Source organism: Ochlerotatus camptorhynchus, unplaced genomic scaffold (assembly GCF_037179485.1).
Source record: "Ochlerotatus camptorhynchus isolate MF236.1 unplaced genomic scaffold, CSIRO-AGI_Acam_v1.1 ptg000149l, whole genome shotgun sequence".
Lineage (NCBI taxonomy): Eukaryota > Metazoa > Arthropoda > Insecta > Diptera > Culicidae > Ochlerotatus > Ochlerotatus camptorhynchus.
The window spans coordinates 1,506,212-1,522,629 of NW_027040639.1; the positions used below are offsets into that span (position 1 = coordinate 1,506,212).

General features: G+C 43.0%; 1 protein-coding gene across 2 annotated transcripts in view; it reads right to left on the reverse strand.

Annotated features, from left to right (window-relative positions):
- Positions 1-10,186: 10,186 nt before the first annotated feature.
- LOC135701073 (uncharacterized) overlaps positions 10,187-16,418 on the reverse strand; it is a 38,367-nt gene continuing 32,135 nt past the window's right edge. Inside the window, exons 1-3 of one of the 2 annotated variants that reach the window (XM_065221783.1) lie at positions 15,558-15,716; positions 13,671-15,495; positions 10,187-11,808 (exon numbers count right to left, since the gene is read on the reverse strand). In XM_065221783.1, the coding sequence (XP_065077855.1) occupies positions 11,772-11,808; positions 13,671-15,322 (1,689 nt within the window). In that variant the 5' untranslated portion in view covers positions 15,323-15,495; positions 15,558-15,716 and the 3' untranslated portion in view covers positions 10,187-11,771. Of the gene's footprint in view, positions 11,809-13,670; positions 15,496-15,557; positions 15,944-16,418 lie in introns of those variants that run through there. The other variant, XR_010517618.1, reaches the window with a different exon arrangement.

The window sequence follows — 16,418 nt, forward strand, 5'->3', positions numbered from 1 at the left end:
ATGGGTGCGCGAAAAGGTTACGTTATCTGTGTAGGTATATCAGTTGCTAATAAACAAAGTTTATTTTTGGATTGTTGCGTTTGATTTACGACGGCTGCCGGGCCGCAACATGCACAATACGGAATGTTGGAAGGAATTTGCATTGTATGTAAAGGGAACGTCATATTAAACTAATTTCAAAAGGTCATGTTTTGTAAAAAGTAAGTATTCTATATAATATTTCCCCAATGTCACTATAGCGCGAATGTGAGACTAGCTCAAAACGTAAAAAAATAGTCTGGGTAATTTAATATTAGATTCCGATTTATCATCAAACATAACAATACCTCGTAGGAAGGTTAAGGAGACCTTCTGAAGGCCTGAATCAGGCAGACGCTAGTTTATCTTCGCGCGTGTGCACGTTGTATTCACGGCACTTCTGCAGAACCTGCTAAATCGTGAAAACCTGGTCCGTGGTAGCGCGGGTATCCATGAATCCCGACCCACAAACTCGCTTGCAAATAGTAACAGTCGGTGGCATAGAATTTGGGAGAGAACATTGTTGGCGGCGCGTGTCAGCTATGTGAAGGCGCGATAGTTGCAGCAATCCAACTTGTCGCCCTCTTGGAATTGACTCCTTCTTTAAAACATGAGCAGTTCTTTGACAGATGAAAGCCATCAACTGATTATTGAACATATTCTTTTTTGGCGTAGAACTACGTCTTTGTCGACTATACTGGGGTGCAAATCAAAAAATATGTGTGGTGAAGTAGTGTTAGGTTTTGACCGCTTGTAGCTTTGTCATTTATAGATGAAAATAAAATCCAAATACGCCAATCGATAGGATTTTACATTATGAATCTTCTGAAATAAATATTTTTTTCCACATAAAACATTTGAAAAATGTACAAATGATAATTTTATCTCTGTTTTCATGAAATAAACGATTTTTCCAAACCCAGCCGTTATAATCGAGCACCATTTGGTTGTACATCGTTCTGCTTGAACCTGAAAAGATATAAAACAGCGCTGCTGTCACCTCTGCTCATTACCACTTCAGACGGAGTGGCACTTGGTCCTGCAGCAAGCAGGAGCAAGTCAGCGGATTAAGGTGGTTCATGGCGTGACATCCTATCACAATGAGGAAATGAGGAACTTGGAAAAGTTATACATGCAAAACACCCCCACCTTAAACGACAACCCAAAAAAGACATGGACTTATCACTTTATTCCGGGAAATAAATTATAAGCAAACTACAATTATAAGTAAAAGCAAAAGTTAAATTTTTTAGCCGCTTACCATAGAGCCAAAACTTTCAAATTTGAAAAACAAAATTGCTTAAAAAAGGCATACATTCTATTATGTTGGTGAATTACCAACAACTGACTGTAAAACATATCTGGTACCTCTATATATGCAATTAGATTAACATCCGAAGTCCAGCCTTTTTTACATATTCTGCACAAAAGATACTTTCTGCCCCGCCCCATTTATAAAAACGGCGGGAAATCCTATCAGGTGCGGTTGCACTTGCACATCGTTCTGCTTGATCCTGAAAAGATATAAATCAGCGCTGCTGTCGTGCTTTTGCTGACGAGGCATAGCAAGTCGTTCGATTGCATAATTCAGATGCTTGGGCTCCAACCTGAGGCCGTGTTCCAGATGAACCGCCGTTCCATCAACAATACCAACTTCCGTGACCAGTTGTTTCTGGTGCACTTCACGAAGGGATCCACCAGTCTTGCGGCTCTGAGATCCAAAATCCGGGACCTGTTTCAGGTCATCATCAGTTGGGAGCATTACAAACCCCAACATCGTGATGTAACGCAGTGTATAAACTGCCTCTCATATGGCCATGGCACCAAAAACTGCCACATGAAGACAAACTGCGGCAAGTGTGCTGGAACTCAGTCAACTGCGTCCTGTGAGCAAGTCGATGACATCGAGCCAACGTGTGTCAAATGCGGTGGAAACCACCAAGCCTCCAATCGCGGATGTCCCAAGCGAGTGGAGTTCATTAATATCCGTCGGAAGGCCACAATCATCAACCTGCTTGGTCGCCTTCGTAATCATCGTTCGCCTCCTGTACTAACGGAAGTCCAGTACCCAGCTCTCCAGCCCCGTCGACATGTTCCGAACCTAGCCCCGCTTCCGCTCAACAAGCAACAAGCCAATCCCGCGAGTATCCAAATGGTTCCCAACAGTCGGACAGTTCAGCATCGTCTCGCTGCTGCTGCGGCCCAGCCAATTCCAGGTTCATCCACCGCCCCTGGTTTATCATACGCTGGTGCTGTCTCAGGTGAATCTGTCGACGATTCTCCGTTCATCTCGGAGGAACTTGTGACGCTCGTGGCCGAGGTCATCATCATCATGCGTACCTGCAAGACTCGATCTGAACGCTTCATGCTGCCTTGTCACTCGTCACCAAGTATGGACCGTGAAGCTATAAAAATTGCAAATTGGAACGCTTGCTCACTGACGAACAAGCATAGAGAGCTACTCGATTTCCTCAACACCAAGGAGGTCGACATTGCTATCATCACCGAGACGCATCTGAAGCCCGAACTGAACGTATTCCTTCCCGACTTCCGGCTCGTCAGACTTGATCGCCCCTGCTCTGGAGGTGGAGGAGTGGCCATCGCTGCAAGACGGAACATCAGTTGCCGGCTGCTACCAAACTTCCAGCTGAAAACAATTGAAGCCATCGGAGTGGAGGTGAGCACATCACTTGGCCCAATCACCATCATCGCGGCCTACTGCCTCAAGCAAACCAACATCAGGGGCGGGTCGTCAGTGGCCCTCCGCAAAGACATCATCAAACTCACCCGGAGGAGCGGGAACTTTATCATCGCTGGCGATCTGAACGCAAAACATCAAGCTTGGGGCAACGGTCGGAGCAATAGAAACGGCATCATCCTCAATGAAGACCTGCAAGAGGGCCACTATACCATCTTGGCCCCGGACTCTCCCACCCGGTTGAGTCGGTCTGGGGTCCATGCGACCATCGACATCTTCGTAAGCAACATGGGACACAACATCTCGCAACCTGTGGCATTCCAGGAGCTGAGCTCGGACCACTACCCGGTGGTGGCCAAAGTTGGATCCTCGGTAAACCGATTCGAAGCTTCCCGGCGCAACTACCATCGAGTCAACTGGGTGCATTATCAACACTGCGTCGACACAACCATCGACTACGATGTCCAACCGGGGACGTCCAAACATGTTGACCATTGAGGAGGCGATTTCCCGGACCAGGGAACAACACGTGCCAGTATCCAGACAGGTGAGTAACACTCTGAACCTTGACAGCCATACCAAAGATCTCATTAGACTCCGTAACACCATTCGTAGGCAGTACCAGCATAGAGGTAACTCTAAGACCAGCAGGTCCCGAAGAAACATGCTCGCTTATCGATGCACCCCTCGAAACATAAGAAAATCCACGAACCCCGTCATTTTATCTGTCAAACTTTCATAGCGAATCAAAACAAACATAGTGTAGTACTAGAATTTCAACTAGAATGGGGTACGTTAATCGATTTGCTTGGGACCGATAGGCTAGTCAATTTAAAATCGTTAGTTTCCACCGGTTGGTACCAGCGTACTGGCCTGCCTAACTTGAAGACCAATTGTAATCGATTAACAAAGATATTTAGGCCACGATGCTGGATATCAGAAATAACGATTTTGCTAGTAAGATCCGCTCTCTCCCAGATTGTGCTAAGCCCTTCTGGAAACTTACACAAATTCTTAAAAACCCAGTGGTTCATCTGATAACTCCTGAAGAGAAGGCTGCCGCGATAGGTCAACACTTCGTCAGCTCCCATAATCTCGGACAAAACATCGTCAGCCCTCATGAATCTGAGGTTGCTGAAAATGCAACCAATGTTCTTCAGATTCCTAACATTTTTCCCGAGGAATCCGAGATTACGGCTGACGAACTGTTGGCCTATATCAAATCATCTAAAAACATGAAGGCCCCAGGTTTCGACAACATCCTGAATCTGAAACTCAAACACTTGAGTTCCAGATTCTACAACCATCAATTTTTAAGGGGCTGTTCATAAACTACGTAGACAGTTTTTTGGGATTCTTGTCCCCCCTCCCCCTGCGTAGACAATTGTTCATACAAAAAAAAAGTTGTATGGGCCTTGGGTAATTGTCAACCCCCCCAACTGTCTACGTAGTTTATGGACAGCCTCTAATCAGTGCCTCAGACTTGGCTACTTCCCTTCGTGTTGGAAGTCAGCCAAAGTCATACCCATCCGGAAACCTGGGAAGGATCCGTCCTCTCCTTCAAGTTATCGACCAATCAGCCTTCTCTCAGGGTTATCAAAACTATTCGAAAGAGCAGTATACGACCGGCTCCTAACATCTGCCGATGAAAACAACTTCTTACTCGAGGAACAGTTTGGTTTTCGGAAAGGTCGTTCGACCGTCCACCAGCTGACTAGAGTAACAAACATTCTCAGACGGAACAAGTCTGTTTCGAAAACATCTGCCATGGCGTTGTTGGACGTTGAAAAAGCGTTCGACAATGTCTGGCATGATGGCCTGGTGTTCAAATTGCAGCAGTATGGTCTTCCAATCTTCCTAGTGAAGATAATAAACAACTATCTATCAGACAGGACGTTCCGAGTCTCTCTGAATGGCATCACATCGGATGCTTTCAACGTCGGTGCCGGGGTTCCACAATGGAGCATACTTGGCCCCATTCTATTCAACCTGTTCACCTCCGATATGCCGGCTCTCCCTGATGGTGGATCGTTGACTCTGTTCGCAGATGACACATCCATCGTCTACAAGGGTAGGGTCATCGGAGCTCTGACTGCCAAACTTCAGAGAGGCCTGGACGTCCTGTCTGAATATTTTAGCAGCTGGAAGATCCGTATCAACGCGGCAAAGACCCAGGTCATTATCTTTCCACACTCTAAATTTCCCAGACTTGTTCCGTCGGAGAATAACAAGATCTGCCTGAACGGCACAGTGGTGGAATGGTCCAAAGAGGTCGTGTACCTCGGGCTAACACTAGACAGCAAGCTTCTTTTCAGGGAGCACGTTGACAAAACGAAAACCAAGTGCACCATCTTGATAAGATCGTTGTATCCACTTATCAACAGGAAGTCAACGCTGTCCCTGAAAAATAAGCTTACTGTCTACAAACAAATCATCCTTCCTGCAATCGAATACGGTATGCCAATCTGGGAGAGTTGCGCAAAATGCCATCACCTTAAACTCCAAAGGATCCAGAACAAGATCCTTAGGATGCTTTTAAACAGTCCCTCACGAACTAGAAATTCTGAGAGCCACCTCCTGGCTGGAATTCAAACATTAGAAGAACGGAGAGTTTTCATCCTGGAAAGGTTCAGAGACACCTGTCTGAGATCAAGCCACCAGGTCATACGTGATCTAGCACGTTAGGTTAAGTTATGCTTGTAGTTAGGTAGGTTATCACTTTTTTCCAATTCAAACAAAACACATCCCTTAACGGGTATGCTGTAAACTAGTTGCAAAACAAAAATATTAAATTAGGATAACAAATTAAACAAAGATGAAGAGCCGGGTAGGCTAATCAATAAAAATGTAAAATCAATGTCCAATCATAAACAAACAGAAATAAACATAATTTTAGTAGTTTTCCCGGCATTCGATTGGCGGACGGCGAGGAGAGCACATCTCCATAAAAGCAGCAGCAGTGCCCGACTTGGACTCATTCAATCGGTAGGCAGCAACCGCTGAGGGTTTTCTGAGTTTACCTCACTGCGGCTCCAAGCGATCTGCAATCTCCATCCAGCGGACTCCCAGTATACCCGAACGGTGCCACATTCCGTGGCGGATCTGCTCGACGAACGGTGAGGAAAGCAGCAGCCGTGCCATATTCCGTGGCTGACGAACGGTGAGCTTCGGCCAGCTGAGGGTTTCCTTGAGTTTACCTCACGGCCCCAAAGCGATCTGCAATCACAACCCATCCGGACAGTACTGGACAGCGGGGCACCATTGGAATTGAGACATCCCACACCATGGAGCACCACCATTTTGGGAAGGCACCCGACAGCATGCTTGGCATACACAGTTGTACACACCAACTGCTCATTTGGTAATACCTTTTCACTCAGATGTTGAAATTTATTTTTCTTCAAAGTAATTGATAGATTAGGCTCATAGTTTACTATAGATATTCAAAGAGTAGGTAAAGCTTAACATTTGAATCAACACTAATCAATTTAACACTTAAATTCCGAGATGTGTAGTGAGCATTTCTCACCTCATTTTAACAACGCAAAAACAAATACAGTTTACTACATGCATTAAAATCTACTTTATTTTACATATCTATAACAAGCTTACACTCTATTCTATCTACTGCTTCACAAAGAACTATGTTCCGTCAACTGTGTGCAAAGTTATTAGCAAATGAGCAGTTCGTGACCTAAACTGTGTATGCCAAGCATGCCCGACAGGCCCGCCGAAAATCACGACAATACGTTTTGTTAAAACTTCACCTATGATGAATTCAGAAGCTATTGAAATCATAGAATCAAGATAATTTTCCTGGTAGTTTCAGTCAAGGTTGCAAAGACTCATTTCAGCTAAAATAATGTTTTTCGGAATAATAAAACCAAAAGATGGTATGATTGCATGTTTTACTTGTAACTTACAAGAAGAGGTTACAAAGTATGCGTTGGAAACATAAAACCTGTAAATTTTGCTTTCTATGAGTCACAATCAGCGATTTGCTGATCGCTGAGTGAGTGAGTGAGTGAGTTTGTGAAAAATCACTGATTGTGACTCTCATGAAGTGAAATAAACAGGTTTAATATGTCAAACACATTCTTTGCAACCTCTTCTTGTATCCTACCAATTCAAAATTTGATCATGGCATCTAATTATTTCATAATTTAGAAAAACATTGTTTTAGCTGAAATGAGTCTTTGCAACCTTGGTTTCAGTAGACTTAAGCATCAAGTCTGCAAGAGTAAAATATATACCATCATAACTACGTAAGCCGATTTTGAGAGGTTGGAAATTTTTGGAAATTTGTAGGGATCTCACCCACCAAATATAGTCGCTATATTTATAGTCTTTTTTTTACTTTTGATTTGTTTACCGTCGACCTTGTTTTCCGTGCTGAGCACCAATGCTACCGACGCCAGGAAGGCAGCTCCAACACCTGGACCCTACCTATCGACCCATCAACTCATGAACCGGTGACCTGCGTGATCAGAGATGTTATGCCTCAGAAAAAGGCCGACTGGCATTGTACCCAGGCCAGCTGAGGTGAGAGGCAATCACGCTTACCACTACTCCACCGGCGCCGCTAATATTTATAGTCTGGCAGATAGAATCTCGGGTCAGTGTTCACTCGGCTGTCGACAAAAGCAGGCCACTCTCGATGTGTGCTACGCGATCGTCTGTTTTCTCGGCAGCAACCATTGTGTGGTTCTTCATCAGCAGTTCTTTCGATCGATGCGTCGTCGACTTTGGAAAGCAACCGTTTCGTGATGAGTGTGTGAGTGCTGACCACGTTTTGCGTCCATTGCTGCAATGGACGCGCTCTGACCCTCGTTGGCGTACAACAATTTGCCATACATTGAAACTACTGGAAGCGGCTCCAGTTCTGATGGAGGATAGCGGATAGCGGAAGATAAAGTGTTTATTGTTTTGTACTTTTTGACTATAGCACAGACAAACAGACATAACAAATTGAATATTTCTCACTGTAAAACATCGTCGCTAAAACATTACCGCCATCTGTTGAATACACTGTGGTGGGTAGTACACTGAACAGATGGCGGTAGTGTGTAAACGTCAAACGCAAGGCAATTGACTATGCGCGCCACAGGTGGCGGTACTACCAACTACGATACTTTTGAATTGACCGTTAAATGCTTGTTCGATGAACAACTTTCGAGTGTTATGTCTGTTTGTCTGTGACTATAGTTTTAATATGTATTGTATAGTGACCAAGAATCCTCGGCTCTGTAAAGTTAATTCGGTTGAGCCTTATCAAATAAATTAATAAACAAAAAAAAGATAGAATCTCGGGAAGCAATTGAGCTGTCAAATACCGAAATCAATCGATCATTTCGTGACCAACAACAGAAAAGAGCATATTAGCTTTTGCGAACAAAACTTTGGAAACCCTTTTCTCGTGACTCAAGGCTCGCCTACGCAAACCGCAAACGCAAAGTTTCCACTAACCGATGATGCTATTAATTTGCGTTCGGTTGACGAGGAAAGAATTATCAAAGGTTCGCTTGAGCTTGAGCTTGATTGACCGCCCACGGTTGCTACTCTGTTACTGCCAGATCAGCTGTAATTACACAGAGAACCAATAGACGATGCTTGGGACTAGCAATCATCCTCAATGTGTAAAAACTGGTGATCTTAAATTAGGCAATACCAGCGCCGGCCGCGCCCGAACACAGCTCAAGAAAGGAATGGGAAGGATTGTGTTGACATGACACTCGCTTTGATGGAAGCCGAGAACACCTCTGCACTTCCACGAGGAATCACTGGGATGTTGGATAAGAGGGTTGGGTTTGCAGCAGGGTTCGTTTTGGTAAACGATAAGCTGAATTGATGTCCTAACGATCATATAACGCGAAGGAGCTTGGGACTAAGCCCACGGTCTTCTGCTCAGTAAGCAAAAACGTTTGCCACTAGGCAGACGAGCACCTTTTTAATCACCGAGTTGCTGTTATTACCATGTAGTCATATTAACAAATAAAACGATTGACGAATCTTGAATGTGGATGGGCCTGAGATTAGACTCATGATGTTCTGCTCAGTAAGCAAAAACGGTTGCTCTAAGGCCACCGAGCCCCTCATATCACATAATACCGTTGCTCAAATTTGTGTATCCATTCAAACCCGGAACCAACGACAACAACGAGTTTCGCAAAATACACGATACACAAGCGATTTTACCATAAATCTCTTTGATATGTAAGGACCTGGGACCGCGTTTTTCTGCTCAGTAAGCAGGCCTCTGTAACCGACGATCTTTCAAATCCGAAGACTAAAAACTACGAAAAAGTACTTAGGCCTTCATTAAGTTCCACTTTCACGCGACGTTCAATGGACAGGGTCCTATCCAGGATTACATCTGAAAAATCCAAATCTGGCCAACGCCCACCCTAAACCTAAACCTGTTCTAATCCACCTGAAATGACTAACGAATGGAAGACTTTGACTACCCAGCCATGCAATAGTCTCATTCCGTGCCTTATGGCAACTTGATGATTCTATTGCGCTCATCTTTTGGCACCACCCAGGGGAGACTTGGTCCTGTACCCAATGCTTAACTTATCTCCATTCCACTCAGCTACTCGCAATTTCTTGTGATATAGTGGGCGGAATATTATTATATGAGACAATTCAATGCAGACGTCTTTCCAAATTTGGCAGATCGACAGGTAATCGGTGAGTTACCACGATAGTTGCTATTCAACAACTCGACAACGTCCCATCGTCAACGCCTGCTATGAGAATTTCCCATTGCAGACGCCAACGAAATGACGTCATCGAGCTATCGATCAACTACCCTGGTTATCGCCTGGTACCTTATAGCACGATGCTAGGAGGCGAACCGGAAGAATCGATGAGCTACCTCTCCCCCGAGGAAAGAATTATCAAAGGTTCGTTTATAAAAGTTGATAGTACCTTTTCAATTGTTTGTCTACAATATATTGAATTGGTTCCGCTTACTGATAGATAGAAATTCTATCCGCCAGACTATAAAAATGCCGACTATAACCCTAAAGTGACTACGTAGTTTATGAACAGCTCCTTAGTTGAATTTTAGGGGAGGGGGGTGGCCACTTTACCCCTTTGGCGAAATTTCCCCTACTGATGATGACTTTCGCTGTATGTTGCAGCAGCTTTCTGTAAGTTTCTGTAAGAAAACAATAGGGTGCAGAAACATACTTTTGTTTTTTGCTGTACAGAATCTTACAGAAAAGCAAATACGGGAACAGACCTAACAATTCTGAATAACAGACTTACCTCCGGTTTTGTGCTTAGTTGTCGATCATCTTCGGCAATACCGTGATACTGTCACAAACGAATTTAGTTTCGTAATCATCCACTCGTTCGTTTGGATATAAGCATGCAGAAAAGACAAAGAAAAACAAACATAAGGATATTGTTATTGCGATTGGTGAATACTGTTGGACTGTGATATTAAAAATTTAAAATTCAGTGTGCCTATTTGTGGGTTTCACTTATAACAGTTGATTTTATATAATTTCCTTATACTTCTTTATCATTGTTTCTTCCTTCCACTTTCTTTTGCCTTTGTATAATCTTATGACAACTGACAACTAATATATACTATTTTTACCATTTAAATAATCATAATAATAGTCTGGTTTCGGATTTCTTCACTTGGACTAATAATTGGATAATAAATTTTAAAAACGGTTTGTTTGCTTTTTTCCTCACAATAATAATAATAAACTGCTAAATATTCTTTTGCTTGCGTCTGATGCCATTATTACACACATACATACGTACTCGTCTAAACGAAGGGTATAATAGTATTCACTCCACGAAGGGGACTCTCAGTGTAGAAACTTGTGGGGAAAAAAACGTGGAAGAGGGGGTCGGGGGTTCGTCTAGACACACCTTCGCTTGCATTCGTTCTCTCGGTGTTTCTTCTCCACTCACTAACGGGTACAATATCACAACTAAGAAAGGAAAACACTCGATTCGAATACCTTTCTGTGAATTGTGGGTACTTGCTGTTTGTTTTGATGTTATTTCTATTTTCCTTGTGTGGTAATTTGATGAATTCGATTTTTGGGTTATACATCAACACCTTACTCATATAAAGATTTTCTTTTGCTTTATGATTAATGCTAGTAGATTTTGCCATATTTTGCATTCAATTTAACCTACAAGATACGACATTTTTTTCATTTTTCTTTCAGCCCCTCTCAGTCACTAGATTTGTCTACCTCGGTTAAGTAAATGTATAATAATTTCGAAGATCAAAAACGGGACAAAAGGGGGTTCTTTCTCTTGTCTACTATTACTACTAACAGTACAGTCACAATTTCATATTTGTTTATGTTTATTATTTTTCTTTTAGTTAGGTTAATTTACTTGTTTATGCAGTCCTTGGTTGTACGAGTGCGTTCGTTAAATATTACCTTCCTCTAAATTTGAGTGTTTGTGTGATCGACCTTGTATACATATATGCAGCAGAACAGATTCAGTTGTTTGATGTTTCTATTTCGAGCTTCTTCTAAAGAAGATTGTGCTTTCACTTGCGAAAGTAAGATTGAAGTACAGTCGGTCGGCTCATGCAAATGAGCTCATCATAACGGGGTCCTAGCAGATAGCGATGGATGGCACAGGAAACAAGGGAAAGTACCAACACCTTCTTTCATGTGCACAAGACAGATAAATGCAAACTTGTATAGAGACAAAAAAACAGCAGCTTAAAGAAAAGAACTATAATCACGCAATTTGGCTAATAAGGAGGAATGCAAAATTATTTATACACAGGAAGCGGTAGTTTTCGCGCTAGTCAACGTTCAACACACTCTTTCTACCTACTGTGATCGTATAAAAATATTTAGGGACTCGGGTCTCGCTTTCTCTCACTTGGTTAGTAAAGTGTGTTCAGTTTAAAGTATCTTCTCAGTAGGAAGCATCTGGCGAGGAGGAATATTGTATACATATTCTCGTTTTTGAATGGTTACCAGTACGGTTATTTGATTAGTGTGAATCTGCGTTATACAACAGTTACTTGTAATAATATTTTGCTTGTTTTTTTTTTGTGCTACATGGGACGGCAATAAGGTGAATTCAGATCAGATCTGCAATAAAGGTGGAGAAAACAACAATGGTGTCAGATTTATCGGAACTTGGTTGCGGTTTGTGCGGGGGTGTGTTGTTGTTTGTTAGTTCTCAATGGGAAAACGTGCGAATGCATTTTTTTTTTATTTTTTGTTTAGGTTAGGTTCTGTTAGTTGTTTTTTTCATTCGGTGATGATTTGTGTGTGCATTAATGTTAACTACTACTTCCGCTGTTTTGTGCTCTCTAGAGTGTTTACTTCCGTCTTTCTCTCGACCGAGATGATTTCCTCTATATTTCGTAAAAGATTTGCAAAATATCTGATACCTAGTAGGGTTGATTTGATATATTATGGTGGTAGCTAAATCAGTCATGTTTTAGTTTCATATCAGCCATTATCGCTGCTAGGATAAGGTTGATGAATTTTTCGCTAATCTACAAAACTTTACTTGATACGAATTCTCACATGTATCTATTCTTGAAATTCAGCATCAGTAAGCAAGGAGTTGTAATGGAATTGAATACTCTACTGCGCTTTGAATTGACTCGGCGAACGAAGTTAACACGGAACGACCATTCACTAGCAAGCAGGAATGAACACTTTATCAGCAAAGTCGAGGTAAAGGTGTAAACAACCTTAAAGGAATTTTACAAAAATAGAACTCAAATTAATTTACACCCTAGGACCTTGTTGATAATTTTGAACACTCTTGAAGAACTTCTCCCTTAGCTCAGCCGGTTAAGGCGCAGCTACAAAGCAAGACCACGCCGGAGGTGGCTGGGTTCGATTCCCGGTTCGGACTAGGAATTTTTCGGGTTGGAAAATTTCTCGACTTCCCTGGGCATAGAAGTGTATGATTGGACTTGCCTTGCCACACAATTATACCAATGCAAAAATAGTACAGGCATCGAAAGCTCTCAATTAATAACTGTGGAAGTGCATCTAGAACACTAAGTTTGAGAGCACACAATAAGCTAATATGCGATATGCAATAAGCTTGAAATGCGAAGAAGAAGAAAGAAGATGAAGAACTTCTCCGGTAGCATAAAAAAATTGCATGGGAAAAGTTACCACCTGCAGTTCCATCGAGTTTAGGAAAGCATCAAACTTGAAACGTCACGTAAGGGAGAGTTGATTGTATTCTGAAAACGTGCATAAAACATTCTATAAGTGACGAACCCTGAGAAAAAAACTGAGTTTTTTTTAAGAAGCCGCTTTAACCATAGTGTCATTTAGCATTGGACGAACTATTGAATAATTCAATTATAATCAAGATTATCAGCAATGGTCTATCAAAGGGTTATTAATTTTCAAAACATTCTGCTAACAATCGAAATTGCTTACATTTCTCAGGGCCAATCAAAATATTTGAATTAGCTCAAACTTGACGTTTCCTGATGCCATGATACTTAACAAGAAACGTCAAGTTTATCATTCACATGTTTCGCTAGTTAATGGCCATATTTTTATTCTCGCAACACTAGAACCAATCTCAAATTCATTTTTGATTGCGAAACTTTAACTAAAATGTCAAACAAAAAACAACTTTTTGTGCGCATTTCATAGTGGAAAGTTAGGAAAACTGTACAAAGAGAAATTAGGCAGAATGAACAGCGAAATGAGAACACTCTCTTGAAATTCAACATCGAAAGCAACAAATATTCGATCAAATAACACATAAAGTTGCAAATTTTTACGGAAGAGCTACTGGAAAAGAAAAAAAAAAAATACAAAAGACTGAGCATTGAACACCTAGAACAATCCGTGCGCATTTCAATGGTTTTTTTTTTAGTTTTGCATGCGTTCACCACCGTGCCAATATCAGTTGTTGTGAGGATGAGGGAAGAAGTGGTGGAATTTTGTGCGTTCGAACGGTTGACTACTTGGAGTTGGACGCTGCGCAAGCTGCAGCATCCGCAGCACTCGCCTCGGCAAACAACGTTCCGATGTCTTTGCTCTCCAGCGTTTCCGGCGAAAACGGTTCCTCGTAGGTCAGAAAACTGCTCGAGTTGGAAATGGTAGTCTTGCGGCGTGAGTCTTTCGATTTGAGAGAACTGCTCTTGACGATCCTCACGTCGCTCTGGGCGGTGGCCGATTTCTCCTTGTAGTCGTCGGTTATGATGATTAGGTTTTTCGTAGAGGATTTCCTTCGTTTGAGGCTTTTTCTGTTCGCATCGACGATGATGACATCGGAGCTGGTTCGTGTCTTTCTTTGAACGAACTCATTCGAAATGAATACCAGCTCGACGCTGTTGGCAGCATTGGACAGCATACCAACGGGAGCGAACTCTTCCTCATTGTGGTTGGAGCCGAGTGAGATATCGTCTACCGACTTGGACTTGGACTTTTTGTGACCATTCGGTGGCGCGCCGGAATCGACTACCACCGTGAGGGTATCCTCGTCCAGGTGGAGACACTCGAACACTCCGCCTCCAATTTTTCCGGACTCCTCGTCCACCTGCTTATCGATGCTTTCCATTGATTTGGAGTACTTTTTCGCCTTCTGGATTTTAACCGTTTGGTCCGATAATGATTGTCTGCGGAATTCATCGGAAATGACAATAATTTCCTCTACTTGGGTTTTACCTTTACGAAGCTGATGCTTCTTGCGATAGCCGGACTTCAGTCCATGTTGAGTACCGATGGATCGGCGCTCAACGGTTTCGCTGTGGCGTCGCTGAAGGAGATTGGGATCGTCTGTGGAAACGCTCGGCGAAGGGGACGGGGAAGGGGAACACGGGGACGGAAGCAACGGGGACCAACTGGCTGCCTTTGGGGGACTACCAAGCTTGTTTACTACCTTCAACGTTCGATTGCACTCTTCCTCCACCGGATCGATGGCATTGGCAACGATCTTCATCGGTTCCGGTTCGTTCGCTTTAGCCTGGGTTGCATACTTGACTTTTCCATCGCTTACGATCTGATTTAAAATATTGTTTATATCTAACGATAATCTACACTTTGTACACGATGAGGATGAGCTATTCGTATCGTTCAGTTTATTCACTAAACTATTCAAATTGTCTTTGTTTAACTGTAGTAATTTCTTACTTTTACCTTCTTTGCTGAATGGTGTGGCGGTGGCGGCGGTTGCAGAAGCTCCCTCGCATCCTGTCGCTGACTCATTCAGCAGACCTTCGGCAGAAGAAAAACTGGTTGCGATGGCCAACGATGATTCCGAGTTTCGTTGTTCTTTCTGTTGTTGTTGTTGTTGTTGCTGATTTTGTAGGTTTTCTTTGGAAATGTTGATTATGTTTTCATTGCAGGCGCATTTTTTGAACTTCAGGTTCAGTTCAATCATGCTGCTGTCGCTGGAGTAGGATATGAATCCTTGAATGTCGCTATTCTGACAGGCCGCTATCGAGGTTCGATCTTCGTCGACGTCTGAATTCTGTTGGAAATGATCGACCGCGATTCCGTTGATGTGAACCGTGGCCTTGGTGTTCCCACTGCTACGACCGGACGTGTTACTTCGCTTACTGTTGTTGAGACTATTGTTGTGGCTATTGCTATCGTGAGAGTGTGGGGGCAGCATAGATGCGCTGGCAGCGGGAAGGGCAGCGGCGGCGGTGGCGGCAGCCGTCGAGACGCTGGTAACCAGATGACCGATGCTACCAGCGTCGGACCCCTGATGCTAGAGAAGCTTCTCCGTTGTCGAAACGTTCGAATTCGAGCTAATCGTTATGGATGCATTCAATATTTCGTCGTCTGGAAGCGCAGAAAAAAAATTAGAACCGTCTTTCAATACCAACCTTGCCCTTGCGACTCACCTGTATTAAGATCTTCATCGTTCTCTTCTTCCTCCGGCACAGGGTCAATCTCTGCAACAGCATCCGCTTCATTTTTACTTCGTTTCTCTTTGTCTGCGCTTCGTTTCTTCCGACTACTACCGCCTCCATCATCGCCGCTCTCTCCGCCACCGCCTTTGTTCAACTTTTGTCAGTTGACCAGTTCCACCGAGATAAATTGCTTCAGTCGCTCCAGATATTGGCTGTACATTTCTACATCGTTGTGACCGGCACCTTCGACCCACAGGGGTTCCACCGCTCGGGGACACTTTTCGTAGATGGTCATTCCGTGGGAAAAGTCAATCACCTCGTCTTCGGTACCGTGTATCACCAGCACCGGCGACGTTACTTTGGGTACTTTGTCGATGCTGGAAAAGAAAGGCGTATGATTGGTTATTAGTATAAGGTCATTGGACTTATCTCTTTAAGACGCTGAATTCATCCCTCAAGGGCACTGAGAATTTGTTCTACGGAACTGGTCATAAACTACGTGGATCGTTTTAGACCCCCCTGCGTAGACAATTGTCAAATCCACCCTCTCCTTGAAGTTTTTTTTAAATGGTTCATGAACAGCCCCTATAACTATTCTGGACTTGTCGTCGTAACTTCTGGACTGGAGTACTGAAGTTGTCTCTTCTCTCTTATAGTATGTTTTATTCTCTCCCTACAAAAAGGACTTTGACTAGACTTTTCCAAAACATTATCAGCACTGATTCTGCATGTCCTTTGGACTTGTCACACGTGTCATTTAAAGGCTCTTGTAATTTTGACGTCCCTTTGGGTACAGATTATCCGCTTAAATGAAATATTATTTAAGTGGATCCCCGAATTTTTCAACTCTTT